The following is a 24,411-nucleotide window of genomic DNA, read 5'->3' as shown; positions in this document are numbered from 1 at the left end:
AAGTTTTAAGTTATATTTCTATTGTATATACATATTTACAAATGTTAAGATGCTGTGGTGGTGTTTTTTTTCTAAGAGTAGCCTGTTCATATGCATTCTGGAAACACAGTCAGGCTTTCAAAATCAATGTTGTTAAATAGTTTACTGACCACAAATAAAAATTATTTATCTTTGCAAATCAACTACTGAAGTACTGACAAACAGAACTAGACTATTGGTTGCTTGTGGATAGATTTAAAAGACCCATATACTAACAACAGAAAAATTCTTCTCCCTATTGAACAGTGCTTTACATGTATATTATGTTTTTCCTTTTTTTGCTTTAAATAGCTTCTTTGGTTTTGAGGTTTTTGAGGAAAAAGACAAAATAAGCTATGTACTTTATTTTAAGGCAAAGAGCTTTTGTGGTCTACCATGTTCTGTAAAACTAAAAGGATGCTATAGTAAAAATTCAGAAAGAAAAAATTTTATATGTAGTAAGTGTGTAAAGTTATTTGTATAAACTGTCCTTATATTATAAATAATATAAAATGGACTGATCAATTTTACATTGTTTATAAAGCATTTCCATTCTATGTGATGTCAAAATTAATTTTTAGTACTAAATGAAACTGTATTTTTTTTTTTTTTTTTTTTTTTTGCGTTACGCGGGCCTCTCACTGTTGTGGCCTCTCCCGTTGCGGAGCACAGGCTCTGGAAGCACAGGCTCAGCGACCATGGCTCACGGGCCCAGCCGCTCTGTGGCACGTGGGATCTTCCCGGACCGGGGCACAAACCCGTGTCCCCTGCATTGGCAGGCGGACTCTCAACCACTGCGCCACCAGGGAAGCCCGAAGCTGTATTTTTTTATAGGCAGGTAATTTGTTTTCTAACGAAAGAGCAACCTATTAATTATTTTATTTTTTTTAGAAAACAAACCTTCTTTTTATTCAACAATCTTATCCATTTTTGTTCTAGGTGCTGTGATGGTTGAAAATATTTTAATATTAAAAGTACATGATGTGTTTGTTCCTACAGCTGTGAGGGAATATTGAGATTCTTATTTACTCCCTAAAGAAGAAAATATATAACTCAGGGTAGCATTTATTAATTAGGTGAATTTAGTATACTCTAGAACCTGGCCCTTAACCTTAGAGATTTAAAAATCTGATTTTTGTTAGCATTCAAATCCACTTTTAAAGACATACAATTAACCAAACTTTTGAAACTGATCTATATGGAATAAAAATGCCCCATTCACTATTAATTTACTGTGACAAATAGGCCTGACAGTGGACTAAACTGTACAAGTTAACATAATCAGCACTTTTCTTCTTTGTTGCTAAACCACATGAAAAGCTTAATCATAATCTGAGGACCATTTAATAATTTTACAATGAGAAATATAAATATCCCAAGGATAAGAAACCCATCAAACTCTCATAAGTCATTATATTTTGTTCTCTTTCTCTCTCTCTTTTTTTTGGGGGGGCAGATTTTATTATATCCCCTAAATACTGATGAGAGTATTTGGGAGGAAAATGAAGTTTATACAAGAAACTGTGGTATAAAACAACACTGTGAAACACAGAATGCTGTAATAATTAGAGAAGGAATAGGTCACTTCAGGCATAATGAAGGATGAGACATTGGAACTGAGCCTAAAGAACGTCTAGAATTTTACAGTATAAATGGAGGAGGATATTGCATGATCAAAGTGTGGGATGTGAGAAAGTTGAGGGCCTTTTTAGACAATGGTGAGTATATAGTCAATTTTTTTTTTTTTTTTGGCTGTGTTGGGTCTTCACTGCTGTGTATGGGCTTTCTGTAGTTGCAGCAAGCGGGGCTACTCTTTGTTGTGGTACGCGGGCTTCTCATTGTGGTGGCTTCTCTTGTTGCAGAGCATGGGCTCTAGGCACGCAGGCTTCAGTAGTTGTGGCGCGTGGGCCCAGTAGTTGTGGCGCATGGGCCCAGTAGTTGTGGCATGTGGGCTCTAGGGTGCGCAAGTTTCAATAGTTGTGGTGTGCGGGCTCAGTAGTTGTGGCTCACGGGCTCTAGAGCACAGGCTCAATAGTTGTGGCTCACGGGCTTAGTTGCTGTGTGACATGTGGGATCTTCCCAGACCAGGGATTGAACCCGTGTCCCCTGAATTGGCAGGCAGATTCTTAACCACTGCACCACCAGTCAAATTTAGCTAGAATAAAAGACAAATATAGGGAGAAGTAAAAGATAATTCTAGAAAGGTAAATTGAGATTTTTGAGGGTTCTTGAACTCCAAGCTACACTGTTTAGATTTTTGGAGAGAGTTGAATTTTTGAGTGGGAGAATGGCATGAGCAGAGTTATGCTTTAGGAATAATAAGCTAAAATAAGGTAGAGTTGGATAAAAGACATTTGCATTCACTCCAACAAGAGATACTTAAGGATATAAATTAGGGTGTTATAAGTAGAGTTGGAGCTCAAAAGATGAATACACCTACCCTGAGAAAAGGTTATCCAGTTCTTGTAAAAGAACAAAGGAAAAGGAGGGCACAAAAATAACTAAAATGAATAAAGTTGAGTCCAATAAATTGTACTCCAGTGGTGTAAAAGAGTGAAAAGGTTTTCTCTTTCTAATGATGCCTGATTAAACCTTTACTGATCTTAGAAAAGTTTCTAACCATCTTCAGATGAAGAGTAAGTTAGTCCTGTCCATGTTTTTCCTTATCCCAACACATGGTAAGCTCTCAGTAAATATTTGTTGTGAAAGTGGTTTAGTTTTTAAATTTATTAATATGAGAGAATCTTTTAGTAGATAAATTTTTAATGAATCAAACTTATTCCATTATCTACTTACCAAGACAATGCTATATTAAATGTACCTTTAAAAAAATTCTGCTTCCCTGAAAAACACACAAGAGCTTCATTTGGGCTTCCCTGGTGGTGCAGTGGTTAAGAACCCACCTGCCAATGCAGTGAACACGGGTTCGAGCCCTGGTCTGGGAAGATCCCATATGCCATGGAGCAACTAAGCCCGTGTGCCACAACTACTAAGCCTGCGCTCTAGACCCCGTGAGCCACAACTACAGAGCCTGCGAGCCACAACTACTGAAGCCCGTGCGCCTAGAGCCCATGCTCCACAACAAGAGAACCCACCACAGTGAGAAGCCCGGGAACCGCAGTGAAGAGTGGCCCCCGATCGCCGCAACCAGAGAAAGCCCGCGTGCAGCAACGAAGACCCAACGCAGCCAAAAATAAATAAATAAATAAATACATTTATTAAAAAAAAAAAAGAACTTCATTATTTAACTTTGTTTCAATACCTTAGAATAACTTTCTTCTCATTAACTGGTGACAAGAGTATCAGGAAATAGGATTGTGGAAGCATAAATTGATATAACTTTTCTAGAGGGCGTTAATTCTATAAACACTAAATACCTACTGTGCTCCAGGCATTGTGCTGGGTGCTGGGATACAGTAGTGAGCAAAACAGCCCAGTCCCTAATCTCAAAGAATTTGCAGTCTAGTGGGAAAGACACATACATGAAAGTACCAGTCTGATAAGAGCTATGAAGGAAGAATTTAGGGAGTTCGACAAGTATTGATTAGGGGAACCTCATCTAGTCAAGGAAGACTTCCTTGAGGAAGTGCATTGACTAGGAATCTGAAAGATTAGTAGGAGTAACCTAGCAAAGAGAGTAGGATTGGTAGAAAAGTGTTTCAGATAGAGCAAGGTCAAAGTTCATGAAATGGAAGGAATTATGGTATGTTCTGGAAACCAAAAGAAGGTAAATACGACTTGAGATTGCAGAAAGGGGAGATAGGTGGACATAAGGCTATTGAAGTGGGCAAGGGTGAGATCATTACAATATGAATGATAATCCTTAAATGTGTTTCTCTTCTAGGGTTTTAATATGAAAAAATTATCAGATAAATGTGCAAAATTATAGTGATGTTCATTGTGATTAAGTTTATATCAGTGAAAACAGAAACCATTTAAGTTTTCAACAATAGGGCATTGTTTAAATTTTGTTACAGTAGAATTTGATAAAGTCATTAAAATGATGTGCATATTTCTTTACTGACATAGAAAGATGCTCAAAATATATTGTTAGCTAAAAGACAGGATGCAAACAACGTAATATCCCATTTTTGTGAATGTGTAGAAATATAGAAACAATTTATTCATTATAAAGAATATATCATGATTTAGTGACAAAACAATCAAGGAGGGCTTCCCTGGTGGTGCAATGGTTGAGAGTTCGCCTGCCGATGCAGGGAATGCGGGTTTGTGCCCCGGTCCGGGAAGATCCCACATGCCGTGGAGCGGCTGGGCCCGTGAGCCATGGCCGCTGAGCCTGCGCGTCCGGAGCCTGTGCTCTGCAACGGGAGAGGCCACAACAGTGAGAGGCCCGCGTACAGAAAAAAAAAAAAAAAAAAATCAAGGAGAAAGTTAATCAGTTAACCAGGAGATGGAAAAGGATTGAAATACTATTGAGGATAGGCCCAGAGGACAAAAATGATAATCTGTTGAATTGAGGCTACTGATGATCATAAAGGAATGAAAATCCTGTGTTGGTAGGCTTTTATAACTTAGATACGAAAATTTCAGTCTTGTCAGATAGATCAACATTTTGCAGTGGCTTGGGACAGTTTTGCAAGAGCAAAGGCATTCTTTACTATCTCTATGCTTCCCAATAGAAAAACCCTAGTAGAATGAATGGAAAATTCATATTATCATGTGAATAGCCAGGGCTATGTTTTACAATCTAATGGTAAATCTTTAATTCATTCCATGAGCAGAAACACTGGTAGCCTCTGACATAAGACAAGAATTAGTAGCTAAATATATCTAATATTTATTAAGCAAATAACCCTGACATATCTTTGAGGAGTCTTATATAAGATAGTCACATAATAATAATAAATATGTTACCTCATCAGATAATATACATATGGGTGGTCTTGGGTTTTAAGGGTTCAAAAATATCAGCAAGTAACTTTTCCAAGATAATTAATGTCATTTGGATAAAGAGATGAGTATTATAAAAAATGTAACTTGTGAAGTTCATAAACTGAATCAAATTCGCGTTTAAAGTAGTGTTGTGGACTGAATGTGGTCGCCTAAAATGCATATGTTATCATCTTAATCCCCAGTGTTATAGTATTAGGAGGTTAAGACCTTCAGGAGGTAATTAGATTTAGATGAGGTTTTGAGGGTAGACCCCCCATGATGGAATTGGTGCCCCTATAAGGAGACAACAAGACCAGAACCCCCCCTCTCTCTGCCATGTGAGGATACAGCAAAGAGGTGGCTGTCTGCAAGTCAGCAAGAGGGCCTTCACCAGACAAAGGATCTGCCAGCACCTTCATCTTGGACTTCGTAGCTCCAGAAATATGAGAAATAAATATTTGTTGATTAACCCACCCAGTCTATGATATTTTGTTATAGCAGCCCAAGCTGACTAATTCAGCAATTGGTACTGAGAAGTGGGGTACTCCTGTAACAAATACTTAGAAATGTGGAAGGTTTGAAACTGGATAGTGAGTAGAGACTGAAAAAGTTTTGAGATGCCTGCTAGAAGAACCTAAGATTGCTGTGAAGGGACTTTTAAAGACGATTCTGGTGAGAGCTCAGAAAGAAAAGAGGAGAGTTGTAGAAAAAGCTTCCATGTTCTGAGAGAATACACAAATAATCATGAGCAGAATGTTGATAAAAATACAGATAGAAAGACCACTTTGGCGATATCTCTGTCAGAGATGAGGGTTATTGGACAATGGAGAAAAGGTGAACCTTGTTGAACCTTGTCATAAAGTGGCAAAAAACTTGGCCAAATTATGTTTGTGTTCTAGTATTTTGTGGAAGGTAGAACTTATGAGCGATGAAATTGGATATTTAGCTGAGGAGATTTCTAAGCAAAGCATTGAAGGAGGGCCCTGGTTCCTCCTGACTGCTTATAGCAAAATGCAAGAAGAGAGAAATGAAGAAGGAATTATTAAGCAAAAAAGGAACTGGCACTTCAAGATTTGGAAAATCCTCATCCTATCCAAACTGCAAAAAGTGAAGAAGTGTGTTCAAAAGAGAACACTAAATGTGTGGCTGACTGACCATTTAATAGGGAGAGTAGTGTGGATATGAACTACAGACCTAATCAGCCATCTGAACAGTCAGGAATAGAGATGGGATTATACCAGGAAAAACACTGCCAGCTGGGACAAAAGGAAACAGAGAAAATAGGATGTAATGAAGGAAGGCTGTGAACATGCATTATCCTTTAAGAAAAGGGAAGGACACCAAAGACAATTCAGAGATCAGCAGGGCTACTACTCCCACCACAGGCCCAGACTGTGCAGCCTGGGAGGCAAGACTACTTCTACCCTGGTTTCAAAGGGCAGGGCCATTGCCCTGCAGAGCTGCATGGGAGGGCCCTCATAGAAGCAGAGTGGGTGAAGCCAGGTGGGCAGCCTCTGCCAAGCTGAAGGGGTGAGGCCACCTCATAAAGCCATGGGGTGATGCCACCACCCCAATGGTTCTAGAGGGGAGAACGTCATACCAAAGAGGATTATTCTCAAGCCTTAAGATCTAATGGCATTTGCCTTGCTAGGTTTTGGACTTATTTGGGACCCATCACCCCTTTCTTCCTTCTGATTTCTCCCTTTTCGGATGGAAACATTTATTCTATGCCTAACCCTCCATTTGGAAACACATAGCTTTTCTGGCTTCAAAAGTTCACAACTGAAAAGGAATTTCGCCTCAGGATGAGTTATACCTAGAGTCTCACCCATATCTGATTTAGATGATATTTAGGTAAGACTCTGGACTTTAGAGTTGATACTGGAATGAATTAAGACTTTTGAGGCTGTCGGGCTAGAATGAATGTATTTTGTACATGAGAAGGACATGAATTTGTATGTGAATCTGGGGTGTAGGAGTAAAATGTTATGGACTGAACATCTGTCCCCTCCACCCCCCCAATTCCAATGTTGAAGTCCTAATCCCCAGTGTGATGGTATTTGGGAGTGAAGCCTTTGTGAAGTAATTAGATTTAGTTGAGGTCATGAGGGTAGAGTCCTCATGATGCTATTAGTGCCCTTATAGAAAGAGGAAAAGACACCAGAGCTTTCTCTCTCTTTATGAGCAAGCACCAATCAAAGGCCATGTGCACACACAAGGAAAAGCCAGCTGTGTACAAGCTACGAAGTGGGCCCTCACCAGACAGTGAATCTGAGGCCACCTTGATGTTGGAATTCCCAGCCTCCAAAACTATGAGAAATAAATATCTGTCATTTAAGCCACCCAGTCTATGACATTCTGTTATAGCAGCCCAAAACTAAGGCAGGTTGTCTTATAATCTTTTTCATTCATCATAAAGAGTGGTGTACATTCTCACACATACTGGGTTAAAATAATTTTTCTCATTATTTTATTACAATTGTCTTTAGAACTGAGGTCGTGTTTTATATCAGTACATGTAAAGAAAGCTGAAAAGTGCTGTGTCACTATCACTTGGCTTTCACCACCACATCTAAGAGAAAAAATGAGAGCACAGTACATAGGACATTCTGTTTGGAAGTTAGTCTGTGACTCAGTGTTAAACAAGTGAGACTCGAAGTTTAGATTTTAATTCATTCCATTTTCAAAAGTAAATCTTTGAAAGGAATGCTTCTTTGCAATGATCATTTCTCTTACATAAGAATGGAATGTAGTTTTTGGAAAAGGTTTGAAGAACCCATCTAGGTATTTCATCATTGTAAGGTAGTGCTATATTTTGCAGACCTTAAAATGGAGCTTCATCATGTGTTTTGGTCAGTTTCTTCTGATAGCCATGCCTAGCCAAAGTGATTAGGAGATTCAATAGCTGAAAGTATCCACAGCAGAAAAGTATACCAATGTTATAGTAACAGATATTTAGCCAACTCTGGTTTTGATCTTGCTCAAAATTCAACCATACGAATTTGGGGTAAGGAAATGACAATGTATGCATTCACCTACTCACCCAAAAGGAACCCTGATTTCCTTTATGTATCTGGCTTTACATAGAATCCCCATGATCACGTTTCTTAGCTCTCTTTCACCTGCCTTGACTGAGCCCTTTATTATTCTTTCATGAAAAGAAAACAAAGAAAAAAGTACCACAGTGATAAAGTGCTGTTTTTCAGAATCCAGAGCACCTTTTCTAATCATATTTCAGCTTTTCTCTCACTACTTAGGATGCCAGTGTACTTCTTAGCCTAGCCCGTAGTTTAGACCAAAGGCCCAAGTTTGGGTGCTCCTGCCACATCTGGGTTGGTCAAGATTTAGTACAGACGATTTGTTTAAAGGGTGCTGAGAGTGGGTAATGGGAAACTCCTTTTCCTCTGTCTCTTCTTTCTTCAATTTATGTGGCAGCCAGGTAAATCCTAAAAGCACACAGATTATATCTTTGGGTTAAAGCAAGATTTCTTGCACTTTTTTTCTTTGCAGTTTTTCCCGAAGTGGCTCAGGCTTGGAGGAAAATAAGGCAAAACCATAGTATGGCAGAGAAGAGTTGATAGAGTATAGAGTGAATTTGATGCGAGGTAAAAATGAGAAAATCACGAGAAAGAAAGGGGTGCAGTGTGAAGTTTGTGAGGGTTATCATGGCATAATGTGGAAAAATGATGTTTAGAGGTTAGATATGAGAAGATTGAGGGATATATATAGAAGCTGAAATAAGCTGGTTCATCCTTGGCCTAATTTGAGAAGTCCTGGTTTAAGCGTAGCATAGCTTGAATTAGATAACTCACCAAGATTCTTATCATCTGTAGAAATATGGGGCAAAGACAATATTTGTAGGAAAGGAAAGATTCAGAAATATATGCATGAAAAAGAGGGAAAAATAGTTATGAGAAAACGGATGGAATATGAAGTAACATAAAAACACATTTAAAAAGGTAAAATGTGAAAGAATAAGTTTATAAAAGTATGGAAGTAATGGAATTAAAGCAATTTTTAATTTAAAAAAATGTCTCAAATGATTACCTTGCACTTAACGCTGAACATTTTGTTATGTACAGATAACACAATGTTGAACAAGCACACACAATCAAGGAATGGAAAAATATTTGTGTTAATCAATTCTGTGTTGAAGTGGAAATTCAATGTAGTCTTTTAGAAGTAGGTATCATGATAGATATACCTACATGTACATATTTTTCTTATTACTGTATCACCTCTTCCTTCCATCAATCAGGAATTTTTATTGTTTCAAATTGACCTAAGTGAATATGATCAGGCATACTCTGAGGGTTTGGTGAGTGAGTGTTGTTATCTATTGTAATGAAGGGGAGTTTTAGATCAAATTTCATTAAACATACAAATATTTATTAAATAAACAAGGAGGCACAAAATAGTTCATACTCCTTACTTTATAAGTTGGATGACATTTCAGTTGTAATTTCGGTGCTCTGACAATACTTTGCGTGAAAAAGTGCACTCAGTGTGTGCATGAACATATTTTAGGGACAGAATTCTGTTACCCTTATAGTTGTCAGCTGGCACCGTGATCCTCTAAACCAATGAGCGGACACACAAGTCTCAGAAGCTTTACCTAAGTGTATAGCCTACAATATTTGCTGAATTCTTGTAAGTGTTCATAAAGGGCAGTAGAGTGCTTCTGAAATCTTTTGGCAAATCTACAGATCTGGAACACCATTAATTTTTTTCTTCAATGAAAAACACATTTTCAACATTTATTAAACATTAATTAGACTAGCTATAAACTATCTCTTGTGTTGATCATCAGAGGCCAGCATAGGTGAAATGCTTTCTGATTAAACATTAGCTATATAGAAATTTATATAATAGAGTAGAAATCATTATATTCTCCCTACTCTCCCACCTCCTTCTCAGCTACCCACCGTTAAGCTCCCAGACGTTTATCTGTGTACAAACTTAATCTGTATACACATTCATATAAACACACTTTAAAAAAAAACTTTCCTACTATGCAAACTTATTTTCTAAGTTTCTTTTGCCTGTAGGAAAAAACAAATCTGGTCTGGCATTCAAGGTAGTTAATAGCCCTCCTTCCCACACCAACTCTCCAAGTTTGTATTCTGCTATTTTACCCTATATGTTCAATGTTTCAGCCTCTCTGAACTTTTCATAGTTCCCCATATATGCCATACCCTTTCTTTTTTTATTTTATCTGGCTACGTCCTTAAATCTGTTTCAGATGTTATGTTATATATGAATCTGTTTCCTAGTTTTCTATTGTAGAATCATTCCTTCATCTGTATTTCCATAGTATTCTGTATATAACTTGACTGTGACAATAATTATAATAGCTAATAAGTATTGGCTCTGTTGTGTTAAGTTTAACTTTTTTTACATTTATTTTATTTAATCATCTTTTCACATTATTTTGTAACTTATCTGCTTATGTGTCTTTTCCCAAATAGACTACAACTTACTGATTCATCTTTAGGTTCTAGTATATGGCACTATACCTGGGCATGTGATAAGTGCTCAGTACATCTGTATAAGAAAGAATGAATGTAAAAATGTTGCTCTTTAGTACTTGGTATTAAAGGTGAAGCATAGATCATATCTGCTTTCTGTGAATATAGAATAGAGAAGGATAGAGTGTAAACTGAATGAAGAAGCCACTAGGAAATCCCATCTTTTCCCTATAGAATGGCTTATGGAGAATTCTATAGGTATATTAGAGGATTGGAGAAAGCTGAAGAAAATGCAAATAGAATTATCCTAGTCTAAGATGCTTTAGCTTGTATTATTTGTTGGTGGCTTTAGCCTTTGTGTAGGTATTTTTGCAGTCGTGACAGAATGAAATAATATTCATCATGAGTATAATATAAAGGGTGTAGGCAAAATGAGAACAGGGAAAGGAGATGAGAAAGGACTGCTTTGAGGTGGAAATATAAGTTGTATTTATCTGTGCTTTTCAAATTTTTTGCTTAATTTGCCTCCTAAAATAATTTTTTTAAATGATGTACCACTTTGTGTATATTAAAGCTGATATCTAAAATACTTTTTATCAACGGTACTGATGAAACTAGTGGCAGGGCAGGAATAAAGATGCAGGCATAGAGAACGGACTTGAGGTCACGGGGCGGGGGGTGGGGAGGGGAAGCTGGGACAAAGTGAGAGAGTAGCATTGACATACATACACTACCAAATGTAAAATGTGTGGCTAGTGAGAAGCTGCTGCATAGCACAGAGAGATCAGCTTGACGCTTTGTGATGACCTAGAGGGGTGGGATAGGGAGGATGGGAGGGAGGCTCAAGAGGGAGGGGATATGGGGATATATGTATACATATAGCTGATTCACTTTGTTGTACAGCTGGAACTAACACAACATTGTAAAACAATTATACTCCAATAAAGATATTAATGAATAAATAAAGCAGTGAGTTGAAAAGAAAAAAATAAGTAAAATAGTTTTTATCAAAAGTTTAAGTAGCTACAGAGACTATAGCTAAAAACATATTATATATTGTGTGTATGCTTTAAATAAATTTTTTCAAAACGTTGGAGCTGCCTATTTCATTCAATCATGAAAACTGTCTGCATAAAATCTGACTGGCTAAGTCATTCCTTGTTGCTAAACTACTTAGCTAAGTCAGACTTACTATCAGTCAATAACAAGCCTGACTTCATTTTTTAGGTCAAATCAACCTGTTAATACACTCCATGACAACCGTCTCACTTCTGAATTCTAAGTGTGAGATAGGTATATAGATTGCTTTATAAACAATCAGACTGACAGACCCCAGGTCTTCCCAGGATGAAACAAGTGTCATTCCCTTCAATTTTTCTTGCTTTGCTCATAAAGGATTATCTTCCAGGATCAATGCATTTTTTTTATTGTAGTATAGTTGCTTTACAATGTTGTGTTAGTTTCTATTGTACAGCAAAGTGAATCAGCTATACGTATACATGTATCCCCTCTTTTTTGGATTTCCTTCCCATTTAGGTCACCACAGAGCATTGAGTAGAGTTCCCTGTGCCATACAGTAGGTTCTCATTAGTTATCTATTTTATACATAGTTTCAATAGTATATATATGTCAATCCCAGTCTCCCAATTCATCACACACCCCCTCTTTCCCCCTTGGTATCCATACGTTTGTTCTCTACGTCTGTGTCTCTATTTCTGCTTTGAAAATAAGACGGTCTATACCAATTTTTTCAGATTCCACATATATGCGTTAATATACAATGTTTGTTTTTCTCTTTCTGACTTACTTTATTCTGTATGACAGTCTCTAGGTCCATCCACGTCTCTACAAATGACCCAATTTGTTCCTTTTTATGGCTGAGTAATATTCCATTGTATATATGTGCCACATCTTCTTTATCCATTCATCTGTCAATGGACACTTAGGTTGCTTCCATGTCTTGGCTATCGTAAATAGTGCTGCAGTGAACATTGGGGTGCATGTGTCTTTTTGAATTATGGTTTTCTCTGAGTATATGCCCAGTAGTGGGATTGCTGGGTCATATGGTAGTTCTATTTTTAGTTTTTTGAGGAACCTCCATACTGTTCTCCATAGTGGCTGTATCAATTTACATTCCCACCAACAGTGCAAGAGGGTTCCCTTTTCTCCACACCCTCTCCAGCATTTATCGTTTGTGGGTTTTTTGATGATGGCCATTCTCACTGGTGTGAGGTGATATCTACTGTAGTTTTGATTTACATTTCTCTAATAATTAGTGATGTTGAGCATCTTTTTATGTGCCTCTTGGCCATCTGTATGTCTTCCTTGGAGAAATGTGTGTATATATATATATATATATATATATATATATATATATATATATATATATATATATATATATATATATATATATATATATATATATATATATATATATATATATATATATATATATATATATATATATATATTTTTTTTTATTGCGGTATGCGGGCCTCTCACTGTTGTGGCCTCTCCCACTGCGGAGCACAGGCTCCGGACGCGCAGGCTCAGCGGCCATGGCTCACGGGCCCAGCTGCTCCGCGGCATGTGGGATTTTCCCAGACCGGGGCACGAACCTGTGTCCCCTGCATCGGCAGGCGGACTCTCAACCACTGCGCCACCAGGGAAGCCCGAGAAATGTATATTTAGGTCTTCTTCCCATTTTTTGACTGGGTCGTTTGCTTTTTTTGATATTGAGCTGCATGAGCTGTTTGTATATTTTGGAGATTGAGCCTTTGTCCGGTGCTTCATTTGTTCCTCTTCCTTAGTTGCTCTGCCCCTGGGGCTCAGCTGTGGTTTTAGCCCCACCTCTGTATGTGGGCCACACACAGAAGTCTGCTCTGAAGGCTGCCCTGAAGCATTCGGGTCTGCCCCGGTGAGGACAGGGCTCAGAGGTGGCACGACTTCCTGGGTCACGGGGGCCCCAGTGGCGACAGGTGCACGGGAAAGCCGGTGGCCACAAGCACAAGAGATCTGCCCCTAGTGGGAGCGTTTCCTAGTGCCTGGCGGCTGGCGCGAGAAGGTCAGCTCTGGTGGGGGCTTTTTGTAGCGCCTGGTGGCAGGCATGAGAAGGCCAGCCCTGTTGGGGGCTTTTTGTAGCGCCTGGTGGCAGGCATGAGAAGGCCAGCCCTTTTGGGGGCTTTTCCTAGTGCCTGGCGGGACAGGTGGCTGGCGCGTGGGGAGCGAGAGGCTGTAATGGCGGCTCCACCCCCTGCATATCACTCAACAGTGGCGCCTTGCTTCTATGGCGGTCTGGGTTTCCTCCACAAGCATTCCTGGTTGCGGATTTCCTCCGTCTCGTCCCCTCAGGCTGTCTCCTCGCAGCCAACAGCAGTTTTGCCCCCAGGTTTGCTCTTCAGTCCGCATGTTCCAGCTCTCAGCGCCTCCCCCCGCCCCCCCTGTGCACCAGCAGACACGTCCCAGTCTGGGGCGCACAGGGCTGTGGCACGGACCATCTGTGTAGTTCTAACTCTGTCCTGTCTGCCACAGACAAGCCGTTTCCTCCTCCTCCAACAGCCTCAGATGCTCCCCTTCTGTCCCAACTGATTTCCCCGTCAGTGAGGGGATTTCCCCTGATGCGGGACCCTCTCCTCTGCTTTAGCTCCCCCCAGGGGTACAGATCCCGATCCCGTTCCGCTGCCTCTCCTCTCCTTTTTCCCTTCTTTCTTTCATCCTACCCAGTTGTGCAGGGATCTTTCTTGTCCTTTCCAGTGTCCAAGGTCTTCTGCTAGTGTCCAGCCGGTGTTCTGTGAGAATTGTAACATCTGTAGGTGTATTCCTTTTTTTTTTTTTTTTTTTTGCGGTACGCAGGCCTCTCACTGTTGTGGCCTCTCCCGTTGCGGAGCACAGGCTCCGGACGCGCAGGCTCAGCGGCCATGGCTCACGGGCCCAGCCGCTCCGCAGCACGTGGGATCTTCCCGGACCGGGGCACGAACCCGTGTGCCCTGCATCGGCAGGTGGACTCTCAACCACTGCGCCACCAGGGAAGCCCTGTAGATGTATTCTTAATGCATTTGTGGAGAGAGATGAACTCCACGTCCTCCTACTCATCCACCATCTTGGTTTTCTCCCAGTACACTCTTGAATTATCCCTTTGCATTATGCTCTGGAGACTTTTACCCACAGGGGTGGGTGGGGAACAAGGCACCATAGCAAGGTTTGGGATGGGTGAGAAGTATGCTTTCTTTTTTGTAAAGTAGAAGCAGGATGATAGTGAAAGTCGAAAGAGGGACAGAATACTGGTGACTTGCAGGTGCATCCTCAGGCAAATCAATTTTAGGAAATGATACATATGGAAATTGAGGATTTGGAAGTAGGCTCCGTTTAAACATTTGTATCTGCATTACCCATGAGGAGCCTTTTTTTTACATTTTGTTGAAGACTGCTGGTATGGGTTCTATGTAATGTCATAGGCATCACACATATAATCACAAGATAAATTGGATGTGACACCCAGAATATACTTTCTGTTGCTTTGGTAAGTACACCAAGTACCCTCTTGCTATCTTATATTCAAGAGTGTACCAGATACTGCAATCCTGTGGTTTCCAATTACAAGAGAAGAGAGGGAATGAATATGTGAATGGTTAGAAGAGAATGGTATACAAGAGGAGAAGAAATCCCTTTTCTCAAATGTAAAGTGAACAAGATGAAGATTTTGAAATTCAAAAATAGGCAAAGGGAATCTCTAGGGATTTTAATGAGGATAACCAGTGGTATGCTGGTATATTTGTTTCTTGAAAATAAGTTTCGATCTGAAGAACAAGAATGGGATTAATTATTAACGCCTTCCTCTAGTACTATGGACTAACCATTATTTATATACAATTTTTTAAAAAAAGCTTTTACAACCTGGATTTTCATTTAGTTGGTGAAATTTTATTTTCTTCCTGAAAATCTTTTCATTTGTAGCATAAATTGTAGGCAAATAAAAATGTTCAGTCTTTTTAACTTTATTTTTTATTCTCACTTTAGAACTGAATACTTTTGATTTTAGAGATTCGTTTTCAAAGATATTATAAAAATACTAAAAATAAATGTCCACATCAATACTGATTTAGTATTCTAAATGTAATATATTTTAAAATATGCAACATTATGGATTCCATCTTTTGTATTGAGTTATAATATAGTACAGCATTAGAATAAGTATCTGACCATCATTAGGAAAGCTTTCTATTGAGCTATTTATTTAGCTGGCTGTAAAATATTTGTGTTTTAACCACACTAAATTGCTGGTATACAACTAGGAAAACTATGTGATATCAATTTTATTCCCATTGCTGTATTGCCCTTGTTTATTTTTATTTTTTAAAATTAATTATATTTTATTTTGGGCTGCGTTGGGTCTTCGTTGCTGAGCACAGGCTTTCTCTAGTAGCGGTGAGCGGGGGCTACTCTTCGTTGCGGTGCGCGGGCTTCTCATTGCAGTGGCCTCTCTTGTTGTGGAGCACGGGCCCTAGGCGTGCGGGCTTCAGTGGTTGTGGCTCACGGGCTCTAGAGCGCAGGAGCAGTAGTTGTGGCGCACTGGCTTTGTTGCTCCGTGGCATGTGGGATCTTCCTGGACCAGGGCTTGAACCTGGGTCCCCTGCATTGTCAGGTGGGTTCTTAACCACTGTGCCACCAGGGAAGTCCCCTAGTATTTTTAAACAAGAACCTGTGTTAAAGGAACCCCAAATATTGCTTATAGCTCAGAAGTATAAAATATAGTCTGTGGCTATAATAAAAAAATATTCCAGCAGGTCCAAAAGATATTGGGAATAAAAAGCCACCCATTTGCTTTTTGTAGAAGCAGTAGCAATCTGCAGACAAGCTATTCTAGCTTCAAAACAGTATGGTAGATGGTTTTATGGAACTTGCAATTACAAAAATCCACTTTAACCTTTCTTTCTTACTGGCAGGTGTCCCATTGGCTTGCAGCCAGAGGCTGTGAGTGTAGTGCAGCTGGCTTGTCCCCCAGAGTGCTGAAAATGCCGACACTCCAGCTGGCTGCTCATAATTGCGCTGATTGTGGTCTGACAACCAGAGCTCCATGAAAGAAATGTGATGAATATACAAAAATATTTTACAAATTTGATCAGATTACAAATTTCATTTCTCTTTTTTCTCCTCTATAGATATGATATCTGCACTTATAAAAATAAGCCCTGTGGAACACTGGGTAAGTTTTTTATAAAGGGAGGATAGTTCAGATTGTCTTTCTGGTCCAATGGCTTTACTTTTTATTATTATTAATTTGGTAATTTTCTTTTCTGCCACATCTGAAATTATTCCTGTAAACTGGTAAACCTGCCCTTTGTGTTTATGTCACTTACTAGGAAACAAGTAGAATGATGATTGAAAACAGCTTAGGAGGTGATTCAAAATCATCAAACAGTAATAATAAATCAAAAGTAACCACTCATTTTCATATAATCCATCTCTGTAATATATTTTCCGAAAATACTAAGGAGTTTGAGAGCAAATTAAAGCAACCAGCAACTTCAAATCTGAGTCCAGGAAGGAAAGGGGAAAAAAACTTAGGGGATACTTCATGGAGAGGCATTAAGAACAGTACTACTTCTTTTGGTCCAATTTTGTGGAAAGATTATATCCTCATAAATAAAGATATTATTGGAAAATTTTATTACCTGAACAGAATAAAACCAATTTTGTAAAATATTACAGCCAGAGGTGGAGAGAGAGGGCAGAATTATCTTTCTTGTGCTTCCCATATATCACTTGTTTTTTTTAAAGCAATTCTATAGTATTCTAGAAATTAAAAAATCATTTTGTTGCAGAGCATAACTTTGTAGTGGTTAAAAGTTAACTGCAAATACAAATGGGGGAAAATGGTAGCTTTCAAGTAGACTAAATTGTTAAGCAACTAGAATTATTTTAAGTAAAAGCAGGAGGCTTTTATATGGTGGGTTTTTTTTAGAGTCATAGAGACTTTTTACAGACTCAGAAGTTAAGCAACTGAAGGTGAATTCTCTAGATTCTCTGACAAGTCTCACTTTTCTTATCTGTAAAGGAATAGTTATGCATTCTGTTCCTACACTCCTCATGAGAATTTGGGGATGATCAGATTTAAAGTAGAGGTCCTGGAGAGGTCAGTGAAACATCTCTTCAAAAATTAAAATTTCTCTTGATGATTTTACCTGCCTTCCCAGGCTCTCCTTCCTCGTTTCCCTCAGGATTTACAGCAAAAGGAGAAATCCCAATTTGCCGACGACAAGTATTATGGTGGAGAAGTTTGCTGGTTAAAATCATAACACAGAGAAAGAACTCTTTGCTGAGAGAGCTCACATCAAAAAGATTTTCTTCACAGTGTTTTAGGTTAACAAGACCAACAATAATCCAGAGGAAGGGAACATGAGCTGAAAACCAACAACTGACTTTGACAGTTTCAGTGCATTACCTTTTATAGTTTATTTAGCTCTTTGTTCCTCAATTTCCTTATCTATGATGTAGGAGTAATATCTGCCCTTATGCTGCAAGGATATTTTTTAAGTCATTTAAGGAAATATAAAGGCGTTTACTATAGAAATGAACTGGTGTTATTTAATGTAGAAATTATACTGTTTAACTTATTCCCTGTATTGTACATACTCCATAAGCATTTACTAAGTGCTTAATCAATTTTAGGTATAATATTCACCAAGTTTCAAAGAAGGTGCAAGCTTGTATTCTCTAGTGTGTTTATTTTGAGGAAATATATATGTATAGCTATATGCGTATGTATGTATCTATACATATTCTGTTCTGCTTTTTTTTTTTTTTTTTTTTTTTCTTTTTGCGGTATGTGGGCCTCTCACTGCTGTGGCCTCTCCCGTTGCGGAGCACAGGCTCCGGACGCGCAGGCCCAGCGGCCATGGCTCACGGGCCCAGCCGCTCCGCGGCATGTGGGATCCTCCCAGACCGGGGCACGAACCCGTATCCCCTGCATCGGCAGGCGGACTCTCAACCACTGCGCCACCAGGGAGGCCCCTGTTCTGCTTTTTGAAGGTAGTTTATTTACACTGAGATATGGTCTTCATTGGGACATGAATAATAACACTGCCTAATACTTTGGGATAGTTTATTAATTTCCAGAATCAATATTTTAGTACTTGGGTACATGTCAGTGTATTTTCAATCCTAATATAAATTATTTTTCAAATTATAAACCATTATAACTTATTTTTATACTATTTCTTATACTGAAAACTGAATGAATTTTGTTGTTTATACATGTGTTGATTTTAATATGTGGAAAATTTACTATCAGCACAGTTGATCAGGTTTTTTTCTTTTTGAGTGGTCTTTCTGGTAACTTTCATATTGGTTTTTATGCTGATTCTTGGATATTTTCTTGCTTAATACTGCTGGTGACCAATTGTAACCTGGCTAAGTAGATTTCAGGGTGCAAACTGTGGCCATCAAACTGAGGAAATCTAAATGACCCGAATAGTAATCAAACCCCTATTAACACAATCACACATAAGAACTTTGACAGCTTCAGTTTTACAGGAATAGAAAAAATGGTGGGAAGTTGTGAAAAATACATTAGTATCTAAGTTATTCTTTTATTTTAGTTAAGATTTACCTTATACTTTCAACAAATAGTTATTTCTCAGATATGTTTTTTCTTAGGTTGTTCTTTTAGTAGAGCTAACAATTTTATATCAGATGCATAAGTAAATCTGTGCTTACAAATACATCTTGGGGAGTCATTTGGAATTCTCAATTAAAAATAGGGCCATATGGCACATACCAAAGAAGAAAAACAACAACAACAAAAGGATAATGGCATAATAGATTTCAGGAAATATAAGTAATGTTAATTTAACAATAAATATTAGTAATTTTTTAAACCAAATTTCATAAAGCTCAAAACAGAAACAATATTCAAATCGAGTGGCTTTGTTTTTCCCATATCATGGACCATGTTGAACCCAGTAGCTTAAAGGCAGATAATGTACTGCAAACTTTTTTGTATTTTCCCTCTCTCTGTCTCTTTTTCTCTCAGTGGAATTTGGAAGTAATATTCATTAAATATTTTTGATTAGCCAAAAAAAATTGTCATCCTGCCTCAACTAGTCCCTCTTTACTTCCTTTTCTTCAAGTCCCAAGACCTCTAAGTGAATGGAAGGGCAGAACAAAGGTATCACTATTATTAACTCTGTGAGGCAAAAATCACCTCCTCCCCAACTCCTGCCCCCGCTGCAACATAAATCAGTAGGAAAAGTAAACATTCTATCAGCAAATCCAACACTAACCTCAGCTCTTTTCCAGTGTGGTTATTAATGTTGATATTTCATATTAGAGCATACAAAAATACACAATTTCTAGAGCTTTCTTGTCAGTAAGAATATGAATTGAATAGCTTTTACTGTTCCAAGTTAGTGCAGCTGGACTTTGTACCTAGCGTAGAACATTGTTTATTGCATCGATAAATATTAATTGTATTGGATTGAAATCACTTTTGGTGGGAAAGTAATTATTAATACCTGGGTGTTGATAGTAGACTATCATATAAAATATTTTTCCTACTTTTCCTTCAATTTCTTCTAAATAACTTTAGTACATATGTGTGTTAAGTATGACTTGGCATCTATTTCCTTATAACACATGACATTATATCTTTCACACAAAAATTCTTTTTTCTCAGTACTATTTTAAAGTTTTAAACTAATCACAGAGCATGATATTCATTTGGAAATAAATATTAAAACTTTTACATACTAAAATTCCCAAGGGAAGAATACCTTGAGTAATATAACATTTCACTAGAATCAGTGAATTAACACCATAGTTTTTGCTTTATTACTAAAACTAATGCATTTAAGGGGGATGAGAGAGGGGAGAACCACGCTGAATGTGTGGATGACTTTCCGCCCATTAAAATACCTATAGAAATTGTTGCATCACTTGCAGGACTAATTTCAGAAGATTAAAAAAATGCAAAAACCTCCCATCTTTTAACAATTCTTTTTCTGTTTTGAATCATTCATTTTTGTTTTTATAAAAATGTCATTTTTAAAAACCATTTGGGATTCCCTTTTTTTGGTAACTAAAAAGTTGCTTGTATATTTTTATGAACCCACTAAACTTAAACAGATCTTTTTAGAAAAATAATGTGGATATATTTTGCTTTCTACAGCCTGAAGAATGTTAAAATAGAAATGCTTTCTTGAATTCCCTCTTCTGGCTCAAGTTACTAGGTGGTCCCAAGTTACCAGAAGTAAAATTTATAAATCTAACCCCTAGTCTAGACATTTTCCAGCACTGACTGCAGTTCAAAAAATATTAATGTCTAGCCGGCAAAGTGAAACTCCCCCCAGTGATTTTGCAAATGACTAGAAAGTTAACCTTTTGCCAACTGCTCCTTCTGTGCATGGAGGTTATTAAAAAGAATCCAGGCATTTATAAGTATGGGCTTTTTAAGACTGAAACACCTTGGCTTGACCCTTTGTGTCTCCTTCTGTTTATTCAGGCTTGGCCTCTGTGGCTGGAATGTGTGAGCCTGAAAGGAGCTGCAGCATTAATGAAGACATTGGCCTGGGTTCAGCTTTTACCATTGCACATGAGATTGGTCACAAGTGAGTGAGTTTAAGAAAGTCAAAATAAATTTTAGAACTCCACTCTTTTGAGCAACTCATAACTACTGTGTGGAACGCCCATGCTCAACCATATTTTACTGCCTCTTTGTCTGATATCAATAGAGAATGTTATCATTTAAGGTATTGGGATAAATTATCTTAAGAACTGGAGACTTGTTAAATAATCTTTCTGATTCAATGACTAGTGTCCTCAGAGTGGTGAATGCACCACACTTAAGTTTTGTTATGTACATTTGAAACAATTTAGCTTTACCGTGGTCCACTCAACACCGAGTTTCTCACAGTCAAATTGTTTAAATGATCTTTCTTTTTCTCAAGTGACAATACATATATATTTAAAAATCATCATTGACACCATTACCATAAAGTGTACTTTGAGTTTTCACTCTTCATACAGCTGTGAGCATGCCTTTTCTAGGTTTGTGTTATCACTGCTATGCAACTTGTATTTTCAGGTGCACTTGTGTGTCAGTGGAAAAAAAAAAAAACCCTGATATTTACAAGAGTAGTGAGATATCATCCTCACTACTTTTCAGGAGGATCTGGAGTTTTAAATATTTGTTTTAAATAAATCTGTGCCAAAAACTATCCTATGACTTCCCCCTCCCCCAACCCACCACCCAATAGCGATAAAACGCTTACTTTATTTCAAATAACAGGCAATAGTAAATGTAAAAGCTTGCTTATGTGGAGGGAGAGAAGTTTGAAAACTTTAAAAGGATAGTCAAACATTTTAAACTAAAACAAGCAGCCTATTTGTAAGAACTTCTGATGTTTATATGATTTAAATTTTACAGTCTGCTTCTTCTGGTAGAAAAATGGATGGGGGAAAAAAGAACAAATAAAATGAATGTTTATTATATGACTTGCCTCAGAGGTCATTCCTGAGATAAATCTGTAGTTCAGCTTTTTTTTTTTTTCCCCAAAGGGGAGAGTAAAATTGGGTCAGTCTGTTGCATTATTTTGAAAATTGCAATTTAAATTTTACCAAATTGGTATTGATTTATGTGTGAATTCAAGTAACCAACAAGTTTCAAACCTGACTTAATTCACACAGGGAAAAGTCAGTATTACACTTTTAGTGGATTCCCAAGAATATTGGTATTCTAGTTTCCATTTCAATAAACAGCAGGGGAACAAAAGGGAAAAGCCTTCTTAACCAGGCAGTTTATCTTCAACTCACTTAAAAATCTGACTCATTAATTACTGTCATAATCTTATGCAACAAGGCTGAATTTAATAGGTTCTGTTAGATTCAATTAAATTGAAAGGTTAGGACAAGTAACATGCAGTGGATAAATAATGTGTGTATGAGAGCAGTGTTACCTCATGCAGCCATGAGTTAGTCAATGTCGATGTATGCATTATAAGTCCCATTCTTATATGTACTTAAATAGGCAAGGTGAGGGTTTATCTCTCTTTTTATCTTTTATTAAGATTCTAACTGAGCTACTCTGAGGCTTCCTAGATTTTTTTGTTGAACTTATGGATAATTCCTTTTAATTCTTCCTAAGGTGAATGGTTTGTACCTTATGTAGAAGAAATGTAGAAGAGAAGTAGAATATACCTCTTAAGATTTATGTGCCTTGGTGTAACTTTATTTCATAGCTAATTCTTTTTTGATGATGTGAGTGTTAAAAATGGGGGGGAGGAATTCACAAAATGCTTTATATTGAAAGCCAGAAGAAACGCTTCAATTCAAAAATGTTATTTGAAGCCCTAAAAATTAACTTTCTTTCCATGTTGATTCCTATGTCACTATCCCCCTATCCCTTTGTCCTCAGACAACTAGGTAGGGTATGTTTAACACACTGTCTTATTCATGGATGAAAATCCTTTTACTTGCTTTTAAGATCTTAGGGTTTAGCTTTAAGGAATTTAGCAAGTCAACTCTAGTACAACTCACGTCATCATTAAAATATAGTGCTCTCTGTTCTTCCTGAACACAAATCATGGTAAATATATCAGGTATACTTTTCAAATAGAGTATAATGTGCTGTATACTCTATAGAGTATAAAAGAAAGGTTTTTGTAATTTTTATCATTTAGTAGAATGAATGTTAAGTGATGTGGTGATATCTCCAGATTAATTACAGTGAAAAATATTCGACCATGAATTAGTGAGAAGTGCCTCTACTGAGTCACTAGAATGCGAACACTTTCTACCAATCTTTAGGTTGTGTAGAATATGGTTTTGTACCCATTGCATACTTATGTAGGGATATTATATCCATTTTAAACAGCAGTGGATGACTTCTTTTCTTTGGCTAGGCTTTAGTGACCACTTTTTATTTCTGTTCACTCCCTTATGCAAACAAGAAATTAGTTTCCTTGTCAAATGAAAAACTGAGCTTTATGCTATATTTAAATGACAGTCTAGTTTTAATGAAGGCTATAAGCTATCAACACTTAATGAAATCTTATAGAAAATAATATTCTTTGAAATATTTTTTTATTAATAATGTAGTTGCCATAGTTTTCAGGAGTTGAAAAAAATTATGATGTTGAAGACAGGTGGCAAGAATTCAACCAGGTATGTAGTATATTGAGAAAGCTAGCTAATATATTCATGCTGTACAAAAATAAGTAATCTTAAAAAGAAATCTTTTTTAAAAATCCATATTTTTTAGAGATGCACATTGAAGTATATGTGACTGAAATGGCAGGACATCTGAGATTTGCTTGTTAAAGAAAGGAGAAAAAAAGAGAAAGATAAAGCAAGAATAGTAACATTTTGAATTTTATGATGTTGATGACATGTGGATGGGAGTTCATTATGGTGCTCTCTCTACTATTATATGTGTCTGACTTTTTTTCACAATAAGTGAACAATAAAACTTTTAGATTTGACTTAACTCATTTATTAATTAATAGTGATTGAACTGTTACTCTAATTTTGAAAGAATTGTCAAAAGTTGTATTGAAAGCTGCAGGGGTTTATCAGTCTTGCTTTTAGAAATCATTTTCAATGTTTGGTCTTACCAGTAGAGATATACTTTTTATAGAAGATTGGTTAGGAGATGAAGTTTTTAAAGAAGGAGAAATGTGGCAAGACTTCAAGATAAAATTGTAAATTAGGTTACTGTGTTAGGAAGCTATTATTACTGTTTTCTTTATCCAAACTTCCCCTCTCCTGCTGCAAATACCTAAGTATCTTTAAATGCTTAATCAGTGCTGTTTTCTTTTTCTTTTCTTTTTTTTTTTGTGGGTGTACAATATATGGAGACTTAAAAAAATTTTTTTTACTTTTTATTTTATATTGGAGTATAGTTGATTAACAATGTTGTGATAGTTTCAAGTGTACAGCAAAGTGATTCAGTTATACATATACATATAGCTATTCTTTTTCAAATTCTTTTCCCATTTAGGTTGTTATACAATATTGAGCAGAGTTCCCTGTGCTATAT

General features: G+C 37.3%; 1 protein-coding gene across 11 annotated transcripts in view; it reads left to right on the top strand.

The window, feature by feature from the left end:
• ADAMTS6 (ADAM metallopeptidase with thrombospondin type 1 motif 6) overlaps window positions 1-24,411 on the top strand; it is a 270,592-nt gene that overhangs the window by 91,154 nt on the left and 155,027 nt on the right. For all 11 annotated transcript variants that reach the window (XR_014015831.1, XR_014015832.1, XM_081233911.1 and 8 more), the window contains 2 exons: window positions 16,538-16,581; window positions 20,878-20,983. Coding sequence is in view for 9 of the 11 variants with exons in the window: in XM_081233911.1 (XP_081090037.1) it covers window positions 16,538-16,581; window positions 20,878-20,983 (150 nt within the window). In the remaining 2 variants the exon portion in view is untranslated. The remainder of the gene's footprint in view (window positions 1-16,537; window positions 16,582-20,877; window positions 20,984-24,411) is intronic.

The sequence above is a fragment of the Mesoplodon bidens genome (assembly GCF_964165515.1).
Source record: "Mesoplodon bidens genome assembly, chromosome: 4".
Taxonomy (NCBI): domain Eukaryota; kingdom Metazoa; phylum Chordata; class Mammalia; order Artiodactyla; family Ziphiidae; genus Mesoplodon; species Mesoplodon bidens.
This window is presented reverse-complemented; position numbering and strand designations above follow the sequence as displayed.